Source organism: Neolamprologus multifasciatus, chromosome 9, assembly GCF_963576455.1.
Source record: "Neolamprologus multifasciatus chromosome 9, fNeoMul1.2, whole genome shotgun sequence".
NCBI classification, from domain to species: Eukaryota; Metazoa; Chordata; class Actinopteri; order Cichliformes; family Cichlidae; genus Neolamprologus; species Neolamprologus multifasciatus.
In genome coordinates, this window is record NC_140447.1 from 30,982,570 (window position 1) to 30,999,848 (window position 17,279).

The 17,279-nt window shown below is 39.7% G+C and overlaps 1 protein-coding gene across 2 annotated transcripts in view; it reads left to right on the forward strand.

Moving 5' to 3' along the window:
* The window catches only part of LOC146511875 (uncharacterized), a 68,022-nt gene extending 53,147 nt beyond the window's left edge, over positions 1 to 14,875 (forward strand). Inside the window, exons 1-4 of one of the 2 annotated variants that reach the window (XM_085171776.1) lie at positions 2,678 to 3,001; positions 6,087 to 6,189; positions 10,717 to 11,481; positions 11,918 to 14,875. In XM_085171776.1, coding sequence (XP_085027902.1) covers positions 6,172 to 6,189; positions 10,717 to 11,481; positions 11,918 to 12,484 — 1,350 coding nt within the window. In that variant the 5' untranslated portion in view covers positions 2,678 to 3,001; positions 6,087 to 6,171 and the 3' untranslated portion in view covers positions 12,485 to 14,875. Of the gene's footprint in view, positions 1 to 2,677; positions 3,002 to 6,086; positions 6,190 to 10,716; positions 11,482 to 11,917 lie in introns of those variants that run through there. The other variant, XM_085171775.1, reaches the window with a different exon arrangement.
* Positions 14,876 to 17,279: the final 2,404 nt, after the last annotated feature.

Below are 17,279 nucleotides of genomic sequence, written 5' to 3' on the forward strand. Positions count from 1 at the left end.
TTAACTTACTTGCAGCATAAACTATGTGATAAACTGTTACTGTTAGCTGTTTTCAGGTGGCCCCAGGTAATTAGGAAGTGAGCACCAAGGATGAGAGTTCACTCTTGTAGTTTATTTTTTAAATCTGTGGGTGAATAGATAGTTTTTTCTTTTTCCTCATAGAGTTTCTTTTTCTCCTCTTTTCCCCATATGTGTAATTGTAAATGTAAGGACTTTAACTGTATGCGATTCCCTTTCTTTTGCTTCTTTGTTATGTTTTTGTGTTTGTTCGGATGATAAATAAAAACTGTTGAATCACAAACTCACCTGAACCGGATCCTATAATTTTTATTTTTGTGTCATTTCTTGTAGATTGGTTTACCCGAATGTAGAATCTCTGTGTCATGGTTTGATCAGTAAACCTCATCCAGCTGGCTGCACTGAGAGGGAACCTGCTATACTGTGCATGTATTGAGTTTTTCATTTGATGTTGTTGAATTCTTCTTTATTTTGTTGTATCCCTTTATGGACATGTAAAGAAAATCATTGTTGAGCTAATGCACGGTTTACTTCTGATCTATCTAAACTACTCAATGAACAGAACATGACATGGGCCAAAGCCCGGAGAACTAACCTCCACACTGATCGGCTGTTTTTCAAGCAGCTGTGTGACACATGCACAGTTGTCATTAGAAAAGTCAAAGGTGATCATTTTCTTACACAGACAACAATCTCAATCACCCCGTAAAGATTCAGGAGACATTAAAATTATCTGGTAATAAAACTGTTGGCTTAATGAACATTTTATGATGTTATAAGAAATAAATGTAAAATTACATAAAAGGTTCTGACTGTATAGTTTCTTTGTTTTTTACTGTAGTTGTAACAAATTTAAGTTTTTATATTGGAAACTTTACAACATTTAACCTGATCACTAGTGATGTGTCCTGTGTGTCGAAGCTTTGAAGCGTGTCGGGTAATCTTGGGGGAGTTTTTGTGAAGCGTGTATCGAGGCTCGCTTTGATTACGTATGGAGTGACGTTCGAGGCCTCGCGGGCAGTCCGTACCACGTGACTAATTCAGGAAGTGGCTCGCCGGTTCGCGCCAGATTCGAATTAAAATGGGCAGCAAAACACAGCTGATTTCCCATCACACTGTGTTGTGGAACTGGATTACGTACGTGCTACATAGTTACTTGACCATTTCTTCTTTGATGGAACCAGCAAGGAAGAGATTTTTTTTTAATCTCATCTTTTCTAATAAAGTATGCACACAGTAATAAATATAACAAATAAATAAGTGCTAAATAAGCACCATAATATAAATAAACAGCACCACAGATCCTATAATCTGATTTCTGTCTTTTAGTTTACTAAAAAGTGAAGCGCCACACGCTAGTTTGTGTCATTATCCAGATGTACATAAGCATGATGGCACAGTTACACAATCATACTAAAACTCTGTGCTGAGAGTTTCCACTTTGTCTTTTGTATTAGACATACCGAGACAATATTTGGGATAAATAACCATGAAAACTATTTATTTATTCAGTTTAGAGGTTTACAAATCACATAATTATGATTAAAGAGCCTGTTTTACTTGAATCGTCCACTTGATGGCGCAGTAGAGTCGACCAGTTGGATGGAAAGCTTCAGTTCATCACTTCCCCAATACTTGCACTACCTATGTGACCAAACATCTGACAGTTATAGCACTTGAGTGGAGGAGGCACATAAACACAGACACTAAAACTCACGTATCCCACCATGACTTTGTCTATCAAAGTATTACCTTGAATCTCAAGCAATACTGACAGACTATCCACATTTTCTCCATTTCTAACAGCTTTTAGTCTTTTTTATTCCAGTGATCTCTCCTCCTTTGATCATTTTCCTCAATGGAGAACAACTGAAATCCCTCCTCCTCCTTTCTACTCACCCACTATTTTCCTTTCCGTGACTTCCTTTTAACAAACCATTTGCAATTTAAGTGTCTTATTCTTTTGTTCTGCATTTTTAAATTTTATAAACAAACTCCCGTCTCGGAGCACCTTAGCTAGCTCCACATCAGATTATACCAAAACACCCACCTAAATTCAAACTGCTTGTCTCACAAAAACTCCACCTATTGTCCCGCTCAAACCATCTATCCTCCCTAGAGCAGCCCAACAAGTCTTCACAGGTCCCAGTTTATAGCCAGCCCAATTCAGTCTCGAATATATGTTGAAAATATGTCATAACTTTGAGTCACAAACTGACACTGAGCCTCTTCAGTAAATCCAGCAGCTTTTTAACATCATTAGAAGTGTTTGAGCTGCTGCAGATGTTTGTAAATGAATTGCTATTCATTAGTTTGAATTAAGGGATTTAATAGGTTGTTATTGTTTATATGACCTCCATAAAACAACAGGGTTAGAACACATTGTGAAGAAGTAAGATGTTTGTTTTGTAGTCCATCTTCTGCACATTGTAGTTTCACCAGGCGGACATGCGGCGTCACATCGTTAAAGAGAGACGAGTGTAAAGCTGTTCATATTCTCAGCACCGCTCTTTCCTTTTTTCTGAGTCCTTAGCAATTCTCCTTTCCACAATTACGTTTTCATCGAGGCCAAGGAAGAGGGGTTAGGAAAAGGAGATAGGAGGTACTTTTGAAAAGCACCTCACGTAGTTACATGTGTACAGCTGTGTCACGTGACCGCACTGCAACAAACAACGTCAAAGCAGGAAGAAGGGGCGGAGCAAAGTGTGTGTGCGGAAGAGGAGTCGAGCAGAGAGAGCTGCTTTTTCATGAAACGGGAGTAAAGTAGTGAACTTAGAGGAGAGACACAAACTAAAGTATCGATCATAAACCACTACCAATGTTTGGATCGATATCTGCATCGATCTGCCCACCCTTGTCTCCTGGATCGTAGCTGAGATCAGCGTGAACCACGTGGGTCTCTGCTCCCTGATCTGTTTCCTGTGTTTGGAAAGAGTTCCGGCTTCATCACGGAGTTTCTCTCGGTTTGTGGGCTCATCTAAAGGTAAGCACCGAGCTAACTTTACTGTGAGTTCAGTTCATGTTGAGTTTAGCTCCTGAATGAGGTCTTCTGCTGCTCTCCTCGGTGCCTGTTCACAGTTTATTGTGAACACGTTGAGAGAAGAGTGAGAGAGTGTTTGGAGAAAAACACCAACTAATCATTAGCTCAGCATGCTGGGAGAAGTTGAGCGTTTGCTCGCAGAAAGTTGGAACCTTTAGCTGCACTGCGTAAATTCTTTACGCTCAACGAGATAGGGTTGTTTAAAAGGCTGCTTTGTTTTATTTTTCATTTGTTAGGTTAATCATATCTGTAACCACCTTGTTGTTCTTTGTTTTTAAAGTGCTCCTGCAACTGCAGCATACATGCTAAGCTAGCTGTACCACGTTACTTCCGCGCATTGCATTGTGGGTACGAGTGGCAACAAAATCAAAACACCGGTAATCATTAATTCCGCGGTTTTAATCCCTACTTGCATTTTATTTGCCCCAGAAGCAGTGATGTACAAGGTCCGTACGAAGATAGTTTCCGAAAAGGTAAAAAAACAAGTATGAGGAAAAAAATCAAAGGAGTGAAAGGGTCAGACCCATATAAGCATACAGAGTGGAGTAAGGACGTTAGCGTGCTGCCCGACTTTCATCACACACATATTTATTATTATATGGTCCTAAGTTTGAGTTCATACACTCACAAAATGTTTAGTAACTTCAGATCCTGCAACAAGCCCAGGTCCAGTTTACTTTGGTGATTTGGACTATTCCATTTCACAGCTGTTGTTACATTTTTTCTTTATCTCCTGTACAGGCCAACGCAATCTATTTGTTGTTTCAGGTTGTAGTGTTACACAACGTTTTCAGATCTAATTGAAATAAAATGAGTTTCGTAATTCAGTCAATTTATTGTCTTTATTTATAACTGGCATTATTGTTTCATTCTATTATAGAATCTTATAAGAAAGATGCAAAATTGTAAAAATCCATCATACTTTATTAGCTGCTTCGGTGAAGAACAAATCAACAATGCAACAAAAAAAACCATATCAGAACAACATTCTGGAAAACAGTTATTCATCACTTGATTGCTTCAATGCAACACTTGGGCACATATATGCGGGACGTTTCGTGGCTGTTTTGATATCGTTCTCTCTCTTAACCGATCAAATCTGGCTGTGGTAGCAGCTTTAAACTCTGTATGACCAGGTTGATAGAGGCGCCCAGTCTGGATCACATTCCAGCATTTTGTAGGCTGGTTTTCCTACAAGACACAACAAACATTAGCCCGCAAAGCCACAGTGAACAAAGCAGCATAGCGCAACGAATTCAATTCAAAATAAATATAAGACTTAACCTAGACGTAACCTACATCAACGATTATGTTATGATAACTACAACAGAAGACTTACCTTTGTGGAAATGCTTGGAGCAGACTAACATGTGAGCTGGAGTGTTCTGAAAAGTTATATTTGGTCTTCAAATGGCTGCAATCCAGGCCAAAGAGGCGACGCTCTTTGTTACTTCGGAAACATGGCTTGAACAATTTCTCTTCCACGACGTAATCCGATTAAAAACCGATCTCTTTACCCGTCGGCTTCCTGTGGCTGTCATGCGACCGGCTATTGCAGTTAATAATACAACAGCTTCTTGTCATTATTTGTTTCTTTTTATCGCTGTGTGACTGTTTTCATGTGAAAACTTTCAATCTCTTTTAGATTATGATAGGAAAAATGGTGATTTGGCCAGAGTTGGCCTAGCACATGCACACCCCACATACCTTGAAACATTAGTTTTAGAGGCCCAAAACACCCAACCGAACCATTTAATTTTTGTTAAATTAAAGACTAATTATGTCTTGGGTTTTAACTATTTAATAATAAAGAAAGAAACATTGCAAAAAGCACGTAAGGTCATGAAAATTAATCAGGATTTAGCAATTCATTGACACATCCACCTTATTTATTGAAAGTATCGGTATCGACGATACTGGCCCGTATCTACTTGTTATCGGATTGATACCAAAATATGCATCTTATTGCTAGCCGTGGGGATTAGCCAGGGCTCTAGAAACTAATTGGTTGCATATTCGATCTAATTTCTCAATAGTGTGACTAATCCTAGGTCGTCCAAGTAAAAAGGTCGTCTGTGGTCAATGACAGACAACATACTGCCCATATTGTGATCTAAACCAATCAGAGATAGTCAAGGGCTTAACCTCTAAGATGTCTATGCCCAATGTATGGATATTGAGATGATCAATTCCAAGCCTTTATGACATTTTTAATTTATACTTCCTTTTTATGTTATATATCTTGAGATGTCTAAATTTCAGCTCAGTGAAGCACTTTAAGCACAAGAACTTCTTCAATGGTGTATTTTTTGGACTGTAAGGCGGACTTAAAATCCTTTAATTTTCTCAAAAGTGCCTTATGTATGAATTCTGGTTGATAAGTGAAACTTTTTTCAACTTATTCTTCTTGCTTCCTCCACTTCCATACCATTGATTCATTAATGTTCAATTCTCTTGCAGCTGCTCTATTTCCATGTTCTCTTGGGTGACTGATAGAGTTTGCTTCATAAGCAGAGTCTCTTAAAAGGTGCCATTTTGGGGGCCTTATATACACACAACAGAGTATTATTATGTTTTTCAACAGTGTCCACTGCCTCACTGTGGTTTTATCTGAATCAAGTGTAAGTTTGTGGACCTTGTTGTTAAAGTCAGTGGAACTTTTTATGGAGGTGTGGGGTGTGTTCCCCACAAAGGGTACTAGGATGGTAGTAATGTGCTGGACAATGTTGTAGGTGGCTGAGTTTATGCTACTACCAATGAGTCTGAGTGGGACTCCTTTGTGTATCTATGGAAGTCCATATATACAGGGTGCAGCATCCCCTGGGTAAAGGTGGTGGTATGCAGGGCGCTCAGTGGCTTTTTCCCTTTCAAGTTCTTGTAGGCAGCTGATGACTTTCTTTTTGTAGTTGCTTCTGGGGTTTCACCTTGAAGCTTCATAGGTATTGTTGTCACTGAGTATAGTAATGTTTATTTGCTCTGCTTCTTCTTGTCAGGGATAAAATACATATCTATACTTTTTGTGTCCCAGCTGAGTAACAGGAGAAGAGTCTGGTGGAGCAGCAGAGGAACAGTTTCAGCCTTTTGGACTCAGCTCAGCCACTACAGAGGAAACAATGACTTCAACACAGGAGGTGAGAAAAATATCTCAGTTACACTGTTATTGAAACTGTGTGCACAGTAAGGCAGGGCGATATGGCCAAAAAAATGTGTCACGGTATGTATTTGAAAATTTGCGATAACGATATAACTGACAATATAATTTCTGCGAGACAAAATACAACTCCACAACTTTACTAGCGCAAAAAACCCCATCCATTTATTTTCACTTAAACAAGCAGCTGTTTATGTGCGTTAAAGCCATATACAAATTTAACAGTGCAAATGCAAATTCCTTGCTGAAAGTTTAACCAAAAAACATTTCCAGTAGAAATGGGCTGACATATCCTGAGCATAACCATGTATGATATCCACTGAAGTTAAAAAGAGGTGCTTTGCTACATTAAACTGCAGTGCGCCAAATAAAAAAGTCAAATTTGTATTTTTCGGACCATAAGGTGCACAGGATTATAAGGCAAATTAAGCGAAACAAAGCAGTCAAATATATCAAACTTTATTCAACTCATTCTTCTTGCTTCCTCCACTTCTGTACCATTGATTCATTAATGCTGTGTTCTATCACAGCTGCTCTATTCCCATGTTGTTGCAGTATATTAATGACTAACCTCGTATTGTGGATGGATTATCTCAGTTGTTCTCCTGACCTAAGTTTGGTCCGTTTACAGCATCCTGCCATGCGATTGTATTTGTCTCTAACCATCAGGAACCTTCACGTTAACTTTTATCCTGGAAGTTAAACTTCATAGTTACACCTGGTAAAGCAGCAATGCTGATCATTTTATTAAAGATGAAAGAATTTACAGCAGTGTTCGTTTGACATTAGAACCTTAAAGGACGGAGTTTAGGACCCAGATTACTCCCAGATTTACGAGCACCTTAGTCCGACAAATACGGCAATAACAACGGCCCGCTTGCATGTTCTACAAAAAATGTGCTTTGTTGTATATCTGACGGACAAACACCAAACCACTGAAGTTGCACCATTTTTAAAAACCAATTCTGGTTCATCCGTTTCACTCAACAATCCGCTTTCACCCTTCTCATTCTCCGTTGCCGCCGTGGTTTTTCAGCCATGTGCGTATGAAAGCAAAGGCACTGCGCCATGCGCGCTTTACCCATATTCTGCTGGATATTTTATTTTCTTATCGTTGCCTAACATTGTACCGGTACTCTAAAATAATATAAAGATAAAAATAAAATAGGAGCGTTATGTACAACACAATACAATTCTATACAATTATTTAAACAGCAGTGTCCAACACAATCATGGTGGAGGAGCCATACCACACAGTGAAGCAGCTGGTGAGGATAGTTTCGGCAGTGCCTCTGTAGAAGGTGCTCATAATTGCGTTTGAGGCTCTTGCTCTCCTCACTTTTGCAGAGGCTGTAGAGTTGTTATTAAGCTTTGCTGACATGTGACGCAGTGTTTTTTGACCAGGAGAGATCTGAGATTTGCACACTCAGGAACTTGGTGCTGCTTACCTCTAGAATAGGGCGATATGGCCAAAAATATTTATCACGATATACATTTGAAAATGTGCGATAACGATATAACTGACGATATAATTAACACAAGACAAAATACTTTACAACCAATGTTCCCGCTAATATTTCATGTGTCTGAGCGAACACGCAAACTCCGGACACTTGGACCACTGTGTGCAACAGCAGACGTGTGCACTGTGGTCGCGCTAGTCCATAGAAGTTGCATGGTTTATTAAAATAATCAAATTACAGCATTCACATTTATGTTAGACTACTTTTAATTAACTGCTTTAGCCCACTTACAATGAAAATTAAAAAAAAATCTTGTTCATGACCTGTGTAGTATGTTAACACTATAATAAGAGAGTATATAACTCTCTCTCTGCGAAATACAGTATATAATGACCAATGTTGGGCAATTAATTATGTAGTTTCAAAAAAGTAACTGAGTTTTGCAAACAAAGTTTTTGCAGTTGTTTACCTAAAAATGCAGCCAAGGCGTTTTTTTTAAATAAACATTTCAAACTATTTACAGAACAATCAGCTGTTCTGCATCAAATCTGATGCCACACAAATTATTTGTGCCACTCCAAAAATAATTTCTGTCCACTATGAGATGAAGGAGAACAACAGCCTGATACCTGCAGACCTGACAGCAGCAGATGTATCACTGCTGTAACACCTGTAACACTCAGCAGTCGCCTCATTGTTCTGACACACACAACAACACTATTGACTACACTACACACTAACTACACACGATTCTCTCTCACATCTCAACCCACCGCCGTCACTCCTAAAACTTCCTAAACAACTAAATGCCATGTTGCCATCATTTTTTGATTGGTCGACATGGTACATTTTCAGACCAATAGGAATGGGTGGGGGTGTTTTTTGGTTTTGTCTTTGCTCACAGGTGGAGAGCTTTCGAGTGTTTTCCTTATAAAACGTGTTTTTTACCATTTTTTTTTCCCCCCCCACAGTAAACAACCACAGTATTCAGGAAGAAAACCAAACATTGCAGATATTTTATCATAACCACACTTTTTCAATCAACTGTTCCGTCTGTCCTGCTCACATCTCCAATGGTTGTACATGTTGTCATTTACGTGACTTCACTCCACATCAGCCGCTTTGCTTGCTAAAACACTGGTGTTGGCACATAAGGACGCTGTGATAGTGTCCTTATGTGCAGGCAGGCTATAGACAGGCTATATATGAATGTGAATCGCATTATTGGCTGGACTATAAGATAATGTGGCATTGTTCTAATCCCATACGGGAGCAGCCAGTCACTTACTGACTAACACTGCACAGGGCTCTAGCTCCGGGACGTCGGGCTAGCGATTTTGCGAGCCCTGCAAACAGAATTGTTAAAGTTTGGGTTTTAATTTCAATTTCAATTTTTTTTTTTTTTTTGTGCGCAACGCAGACTTTCTGTGCGCAGAGACCGTGCCAGCAGTGCGCAGCTTAGAGGTAACATTGTTTACAACTCCACAACTTTGATGGATTTTTTGCACTAATAATGTATTTTCACTTAAAGCAGCTGTTTTTCATGTGCATTAAAGTTATATAAAAATGTAACAGTGAAAATACAAAGTCCTTGCTAACAGTTTAACCAAAAGGCATTTCCACTGGCATATCCTGAGCATCACCATGTATAATATCCACAAAACTCCTGCCTAATATAGCCGTAATGCTCCGACAATCCATCAAGCAGTGCAGCTTCGTACCTTAGCAAAGTCGTACTAAAACATATTTGACAGATTTTCGAGCACCGTGTACATAAAATCGGTTGGAGGTCAGTAAACACAACCAGAGTTCATACATAAGGCACACGGGATTATAAGGGGCTCTGTCGATTTTCAGAAAAAAAATCAAAGGATTGATTTTAAGTGTGCCGTATTTTCCAAACAACACGGTAATAACGACGGCCCGCTAGCATGCGCTACCAAAAATAGCGGTTTGTTGTGTATCTGACGGACGAAAGCTAAACCAGTTCCACCACTGAAGTTGCAGCATTTTGACAAACCAATTCTGGGTCATCTGTTTTATTCAACGATCCACTTTTGCTCTTCTAGTTCTCCGTCGCCACCATGTGCGTATGAAAACGAAGGCACTGCGCATGCGCGTTCTATCGCGATATTTCATTTTCTTATCATTGCTCAACATTATACCACATTGTACCACTCATCCAGATGTTTAGCTTCACTCCTGTAATAAGTCTGATCATTGTTGTCGGGCGATCGTGGGTCAAGAGTTGGCAGTTCATCTTGTAATCGGAAGGTTGCCAGTTCGAGCCCCGGCTTGGACAGTCTCGGTCGTTGTGTCCTTGGGCAAGACACTTCACCCGTTGCCTACTGGTGGTGGTCAGAGGGCCCGGTGGCGCCAGTGTCCGGCAGCCTCGCCTCTGTCAGTGCGCCCCAGAGCAGCTGTGTACAATGTGCTACAATGTAGCTGCCATCACCAGTGTGTGAATGGGTGGATGACTGAATGTAGTGTAAAGTGCTTTGGGGTCCATGGGGACTAAGTAAAGCGCTATACAAATACAGGATATTTACCATTGTTAGTGTCCTACTATAGCTGTGTCGTCCGCAAACATGATGAAAAAGTGGGGGGCTCAACACAAACCCTTGGGGAGCTCCCTTATTCAGTGTTCTTGTGCTGAAAGTGTTGACACAAGATAACAGCAGCTTTTCCATCCTGGGCTCCTCCATATATAAAGAATCCACATTCACAAATAAAAACCACAGAAGTTATAAGAAAACACAACGATCATATTTTCAGCACACATTGAAACAACAACATCATCAGTTGGACTCCCCATTTTTCATGAAATGAAAGATTTTCTCCAGCGATCAATATTTCTTCAGTTATGTTATTTTCATTCCAATTCTCATTGTAGCACATCATTGTAATGTGAAACTATCAACAAAATGTGGTGGCAACACACCTAGAACTTGTTTGTTGACATCTTTGATTCCAGTAATGGAGTTTCAGTTTGTTCCACGACTGCATTTCACTCACTGCCTCTGTTTGTATCTCTGTCACTGCAGGACCAACATGGAGCGAGAAGTCAGCGCTCTCAGGAGACCGACAAACCTCACAGAAGAACGGGAGAGAAAACATACAGCTGTGATGAGTGTGGAAAGAATTTTTCTGGGGCTGGACACTTAAAAGCACACAAACTCATCCACAGTGGAATTAAAGCACACAGCTGTGAGCTGTGTGGAAAGTCTTTTGCTCAGGCTGGAAGTTTAAAAACACACAAACTCATCCACAGTGGAATTAAAGCATACATCTGTGAGCTGTGTGGAAAGTCTTTTACCCAACCTCAAGGCTTAATATCACATCAGCGCAGCCACAGTGGAATTAAAGCACACAGCTGTGAGCTTTGTGGAAAGTCTTTTAAGACGGTTGGACACTTAAATAGACACAAACTCATCCACAGTGGATTTAAACCGTACAGCTGTGATCAGTGTGGCAAAACTTTTGCTCGCAGTAAGAGCGTACAACTTCATCAAATTGTCCACACTGGAATTAAGCCGTACAGCTGCGACATTTGTGGAAAAACCTTCCGCTGGCGACTCAGCCGAAATAATCACCTACGCATTCACACCAAAAATGATGTTTACTGCTGTGATCAGTGTGGCAAAGTGTTTGTGGTATACAAAGAATTAAAGCAGCACATGTTTACCCACACTCAGGAGAGACCATATAAATGTGACCTCTGTGATAAGGCTTTTAAAGAGCCACGTTCCCTGAAATCACACCAACAGATCCACACCAGAGAGAAACTCTACAAGTGCAGTCACTGTGAGGTATGTATTTATATTTTTACAGATGCAGTTATTTTGAAGTATTATGTGAATTAAGTTTAATTTCAAAGCTAAATGAGACATGAAAACGTCATGTACAGAATATTCAATCAAGTTTGAGACAAATCAGAATCTTTCCTGATGTTGGACAAACGTAAAGTTTTAAAAGCTTCTCCCCTTGCTGTCTATCTAACATTCACACTTGGGGAAGCTTGGGGTTAGTATCTTGTGACATGCAGAGTAGAGCATCCATCGATTTAACCAACAATCTTCACATGAAGTGGTTTACTTACAAATAAAGAGTCATTTTCGCCCAGTACACTGAGTGTTACAAAATGTAATTGGATGTTGGCTGAGATGCTTTTTATTTCAGGCGACATTCAGGATAAAAATGTTGAAGGAATTGCCTGACCTTCACTGTCTTTGTGTCTTTGTTTAGAAGCAGAGCGACACAGATGGATCCAGTTCTCAACCCTGCCTTCACTGTGGTGGTGGGAAAGCGTTTTACTGTGACCTTTGTGGAAAAACTTTCAGTCAGCAGTGGTGCCTAACATTACATCAGCGTAGACACACTGGAGACAAAATGAACTACTGCAAAGAATGTGGTAGAGGCTTCCCCACACCAAGTACATTAAAAATACATGAGCTTATTCACAGTGGAGTTAAAAAGCACATCTGTGACCAGTGCGGGTCATCCTTCACCACTGCAGGTCATCTCACACAGCATAAACGCGTGCACACAGGAGAGAAACCATACAAGTGCAGACACTGTGACAGAAGCTTCTCACAATCAAGTAATCGTAACAGTCATGAACGTAGACACATGGAAGAGAACTTCAGGTGTGACCAGTGTGACAAGAGCTTCAAGAGTCTCAGTTCATACTCCGAACACAAACAATCCCACATTGTCCCCACAGTTTTTCAGTTACCAATGTGCCAAAACATTCACTTCATTATTTGCTCTGTGCAAACATCAAGCGGACCTGAAATCACTGGATCACAATAAATCTGAAGAGACTGAAAGTTCCTCTTCTGGTTTCAGGGTCAGACTTTAAAAACCTTGAGATCAACCTGTAAAGAGTGTCAGCTGATGTCACACTTGGATCTGATGAGGTAGCTCTGATTTCTGGATTTACAGTGAATAATCCTGAATGGTACATTCAGGAAGATAGAAGTATAGATATCTACATCAAATTCCTGTTTTTCTTTGGTTACCTTTGATATTCCATTTCAAAATGAATGTGTTTTTTCATGTATTTAGTTTTACTTTAGTGTATTTCCTGTCCTGTTGATCCACATGTTCTGTTTGTCGTTTGTGTTGTGAAATCCTGATACTACTAAAGATTTTGTTATATTTGATTAACTCTGAAGTTTGTTTTATTAAACACTTATTAAATAGTTTGGTGTGAAAAAAATAAAATAAAACTAAATAAAGGAATTGTCTCACAACAAGTATTTTGAGCCATGATTTCAGGTTCAGATTAACTGTTTTCAGTGGCACATGTGGAGTGCCATCAGGGGACACTTGGTTGTTCTCCACTCACACTGAACAGGGTTCCTGCAACTCAGTAAAAAATTATCTTCAATAAAAATAAATTCGTAAATTTCATCCCAGAACTTTGCTGTGGATAGGTAGTTTGCAGAGGGTTTGAAAGGATGAGTTTACCCTTCCAAACTGCAAACAAACGGTGTGCTTATTAATAACTGAAGTTAGATTACAGGAGGGTAAATTGAGTTTAAAAGTTTTCAAGGGTCATTAAGATGGCCTTTTACCTGACTTATATCCCCATGAAAACTTTCCATGTAGGGGATGTTGACTGAGGTAATGCTGTCGGACAAGGGAGGATCCACACAGATACATGACCTCAACCTCTTTAAAGCTTGGAGAGAGGTTCTAGTTCTAGTTAAGGGAACAGATGAGTTGGGGCCGGAGGTGCCAAGTTACACCATTCCCGCCTCCTTTTTGATAACCATCTCACACAGGACCAGAGGACGGATTGCAACGGTGTTTTGCAGATGTGTTCTCCCCCCTGCCTAACTTTATGACTCATCATCGAGCACCATGTAGTCTGGCGTGATGGTGCATTCACAGCCCTATGTGATGCCTGAACATAAAAGACAATTGTTCAGAGAGAATTTTCCAAAATGTTGAAAATGGGAGTAATAGAAGAATCGCACAGCGCATGGTCTAGCCTCGCAAGATGGGTCTAGCCTCAGTTGGGCAGCGGGGGGGGTGTGGCAGAGGTGTGGTCTCTGGCCTGCTGCATTGGAGGGGTAGTCCAGTGAGCTCTCGGGGTGGCAGGAGGACAGGTGTTTGTGCACTCTCTCCCTCTCTCCATATATATAGTGATGGCAGAGCATGACGAGGAGTGTGTGCAGTGGAGGAAGCTGAGAGAGGAGCGCCCCGAGATTTAAGTTTAGACCGTGGAATAGTTAAAGTTAGTTTTGACCTGGACCTCACGGTTCTTTCTGGAGCATAAAGAAATAGGAGTTCAGACAGGTAAGAGTGGGTTTGGCATTTAAGGGATTAAAAAAAAGTTTTTAAATTGGATCCTGTAAGTAACAGGAAGCAAGCGTAGAGAGGCCAAAACTGGCCTAATATGCTTTTTCCATTTTGTGCCAGTTAGCAGATGAGCAGCTGCATTTTGGACCAACTGAAGATGATAGAGCAATGGTTCAAACCAAACTACAGAGAGCTGCAGTAGTCGAGTCTGCAAATAATTGCTGTATGGATAACACGTTCAAAGACATTACAGTTTTTCTGAATTGCTAAAACACTAACTCCCATTGCAAAAACTAAACTGTGAACTATGAAAACTCTTTCATCAAATCAATCCCACAGTTGCCAAAATCTTAAACACTATCCATCTGGCTAGGACACCATTTGCAAATCTGAATGTCCCATTTACCAAAACTCTAAACACATTCTCAAACACAAAACACATTTAGCAGTGTGGTGCACTTGTACCCAGAATGGTGCACATAGGCTACTAACACACTTTTTTCATCATTAACACACTACCACTCAAAATTGAAAAGACATGTTGAAACCTCTTCTTCTGCTTTTTGCTAGACTGAATACAGCTTCATCCACAGGGATGTATTCATGAGGTCTAACCATTGAGTCAAGCTCCAAGATTCTCTGTACACAACAAACTAATTTTAGTTCTGTAAATGAAATAGAATCATGTATAAATGTGCTATGTATACAAGTATACTTATAACTAAATCTAATATAAATAAATGGGGGCGATCGTGGCTCAAGAGTTGGGAGTTTACCTTGTAATCGGAAGGTTGCCGGTTCGAGCCCCGGCTTGGACAGTCTCGGTCGTTGCGATGGAGTTCTCCACAGTCATGTTACTGTTGGGCCACACAACAACAAACCTCTAACAACATTCCTGGAAAGTAGGTAGGGCCACCCATATCACAGGGGTAGGGAACATGAGTCCTCGAGAGCCGGTGTCCTGCAGGTTTTAGATGTCACCCTGGGTCACCACACCTGAATCAAATGACTAGTTCATTACCAGGCCTCTGAAGAACTTTAAGACATGTTGGCTGTGTCCCAATGCAGCAACTGCACGCTTTGTAATACGCACAGTTCACGTACTAGGAAGTATGAGAAGTGTGGAAGTGAGAGGCTTGTGAGGTCTGGGATCTTGGGATGGTCTGGCCTTCGTCAAGCTTAGCATGTTTTGGTTCGTGCAACTGGTCCGTCGGGTTATTGTCTCCCCAGAAACATTTCCGTTGTGTTTTGTGTGCTTTTGCAGCGTTTTTCTTTTTGCAGGTGTTTTTCTTTTTGCAGGTGTTTTTCTTTTTGCAGCGTTTTTCTTTTTGCAGGTGTTTCTCTTTTTGCAGGTGTTTTTCTTTTTGCAGGTGTTTTTCTTTTTGCAGGTGTTTTTCTTTTTGCAGGTGTTTTTCTTTTTGCAGGCATTTTTCTTTTTGCAGGTGTTTTTCTTTTTGCAGGTGTTTTTCTTTTTGCAGGCATTTTTCTTTTTGCAGGTGTTTTTCTTTTTGCAGGTGTTTTTCTTTTTGCAGCGTTTTTCTTTTTGCAGGTGTTTCTCTTTTTGCATGTGTTTTTCTTTTTGCAGGTGTTTCTCTTTTTGCATGTGTTTTTCTTTTTGCAGGCATTTTTCTTTTTGCATGTGTTTTTCTTTTTGCATGTGTTTTTCTTTTTGCATGTGTTTTTCTTTTTGCAGGTGTTTTTCTTTTTGCAGCGTTTTTCTTTTTGCAGGTGTTTTTCTTTATGCAGCGTTTTTCTTTTTGCATGTGTTTTTCTTTTTGCAGCGTTTTTCTTTTTGCAGGTGTTTTTCTTTTTGCAGCGTTTTTCTTTTTGTAGGTGTTTTTCTTTTTGCAGCGTTTTTCTTTTTGCAGCGATTTTCTTTTTGCAGGTGTTTTTCTTTTTGCAGCATTTTTCTTTTTGCAGGTGTTTTTCTTTTTGCAGCGTTTTTCTTTTTGCAGCATTTTTCTTTTTGCAGCGTTTTTCTTTTTGCAGGTGTTTTTCTTTTTGTAGCGTTTTTCTTTTTGCAGCGTTTTTCTTTTTGCAGCGTTTTTCTTTTTGCAGGTGTTTTTCTTTTTGCAGCGTTTTTTCTTTTTGCAGCGTTTTTCTTTTTGCAGCGTTTTTCTTTTTGCAAGTGTTTTCTGAAGTTGCAGTCTCTCTAATGTTAGAGTTGCTAGCCTCTCAGGGCCACCGTATATGTCTGGAGGCGCACATCCACCAAGGACTGGGTACAAGACTTGGCTATTTTAAAGCCTCCACGTTGTGAATTCTCCATCATTATAACAAAGGTAAGTCAGCTTGAGTACTGCAAGTAAAATGCTTTTGATTTTGCCCTGAACATTCAGATTAGTGCAAACATAAATTCATTCATGAGGGGGAAATTACAGTGAGAACATTTGGAGGCTCTGTTAGATGGATAAAATAGTGAGTTCAGTGCATTGATGTGACATTGGCCTAAAGGATTTAGTCATTCTTTATGGTTAAAGAAATTGCAAAAATTAATTTATATGTATTATGAATAATCCTAATTATACATCTTGCTTCCGTGTTTATGTCCTGTGTAACTTAAAATACATTCTATTTTGGTTTTATACATTGATTAATGACCTGCAGAATCTCTTTATCATGTTAAGTGATTTATAATTCTCACTATATTCACCCTCTTGAAAGTGATTACATCCTTGCATTACATACTTTAGTTTCATTTTCATTTCTGAAAGAAAAAAAAAAACAGGCAGACTTAAAATATAACATGCAGCGTTCTATAGATGGATACATAAAAAGTTTTTTTTAGTACATGTATGTGCTAACTTTCTAAACACTTTGTTACATTTGTGATAAATGGATTTGAAAGTAGATAAAACACATTTGTGTCAGCCTTGGCTCATTAAATTTCTTGTCTTTACATTAACTTTGTCTGTGTGTTTCAGGTACTGCACTCTCAAAGACTGAATGAACTACCATAAATAATAATAATAATGTGTATGTGTTAGTCCCCATAGGGAAGTTGCTCCTCTGCATTTAACCCATTCACCCAGTGAAGCAGTGGGCAACCACCAATGCAGCGCCCGGGGAGCAGTGTGTAGGGACGGTACCTTGCTCAGGGGTACCTCAGGGAAAATGCAGATAAGAGTGGACCATCTCTAGTGGAAAGTTACTGAGACACTGACTGAGACACTTTAGACTAGAATGAGAGAGCTTCTGTAATATAACTGTTAGGGGCACACCAGTATTTTGAGATCCGTGTCAATGTGTTTTGCAGGATGCATCTCCCTTCTAGAAGTATTGTGAAATTAAGTGTTAA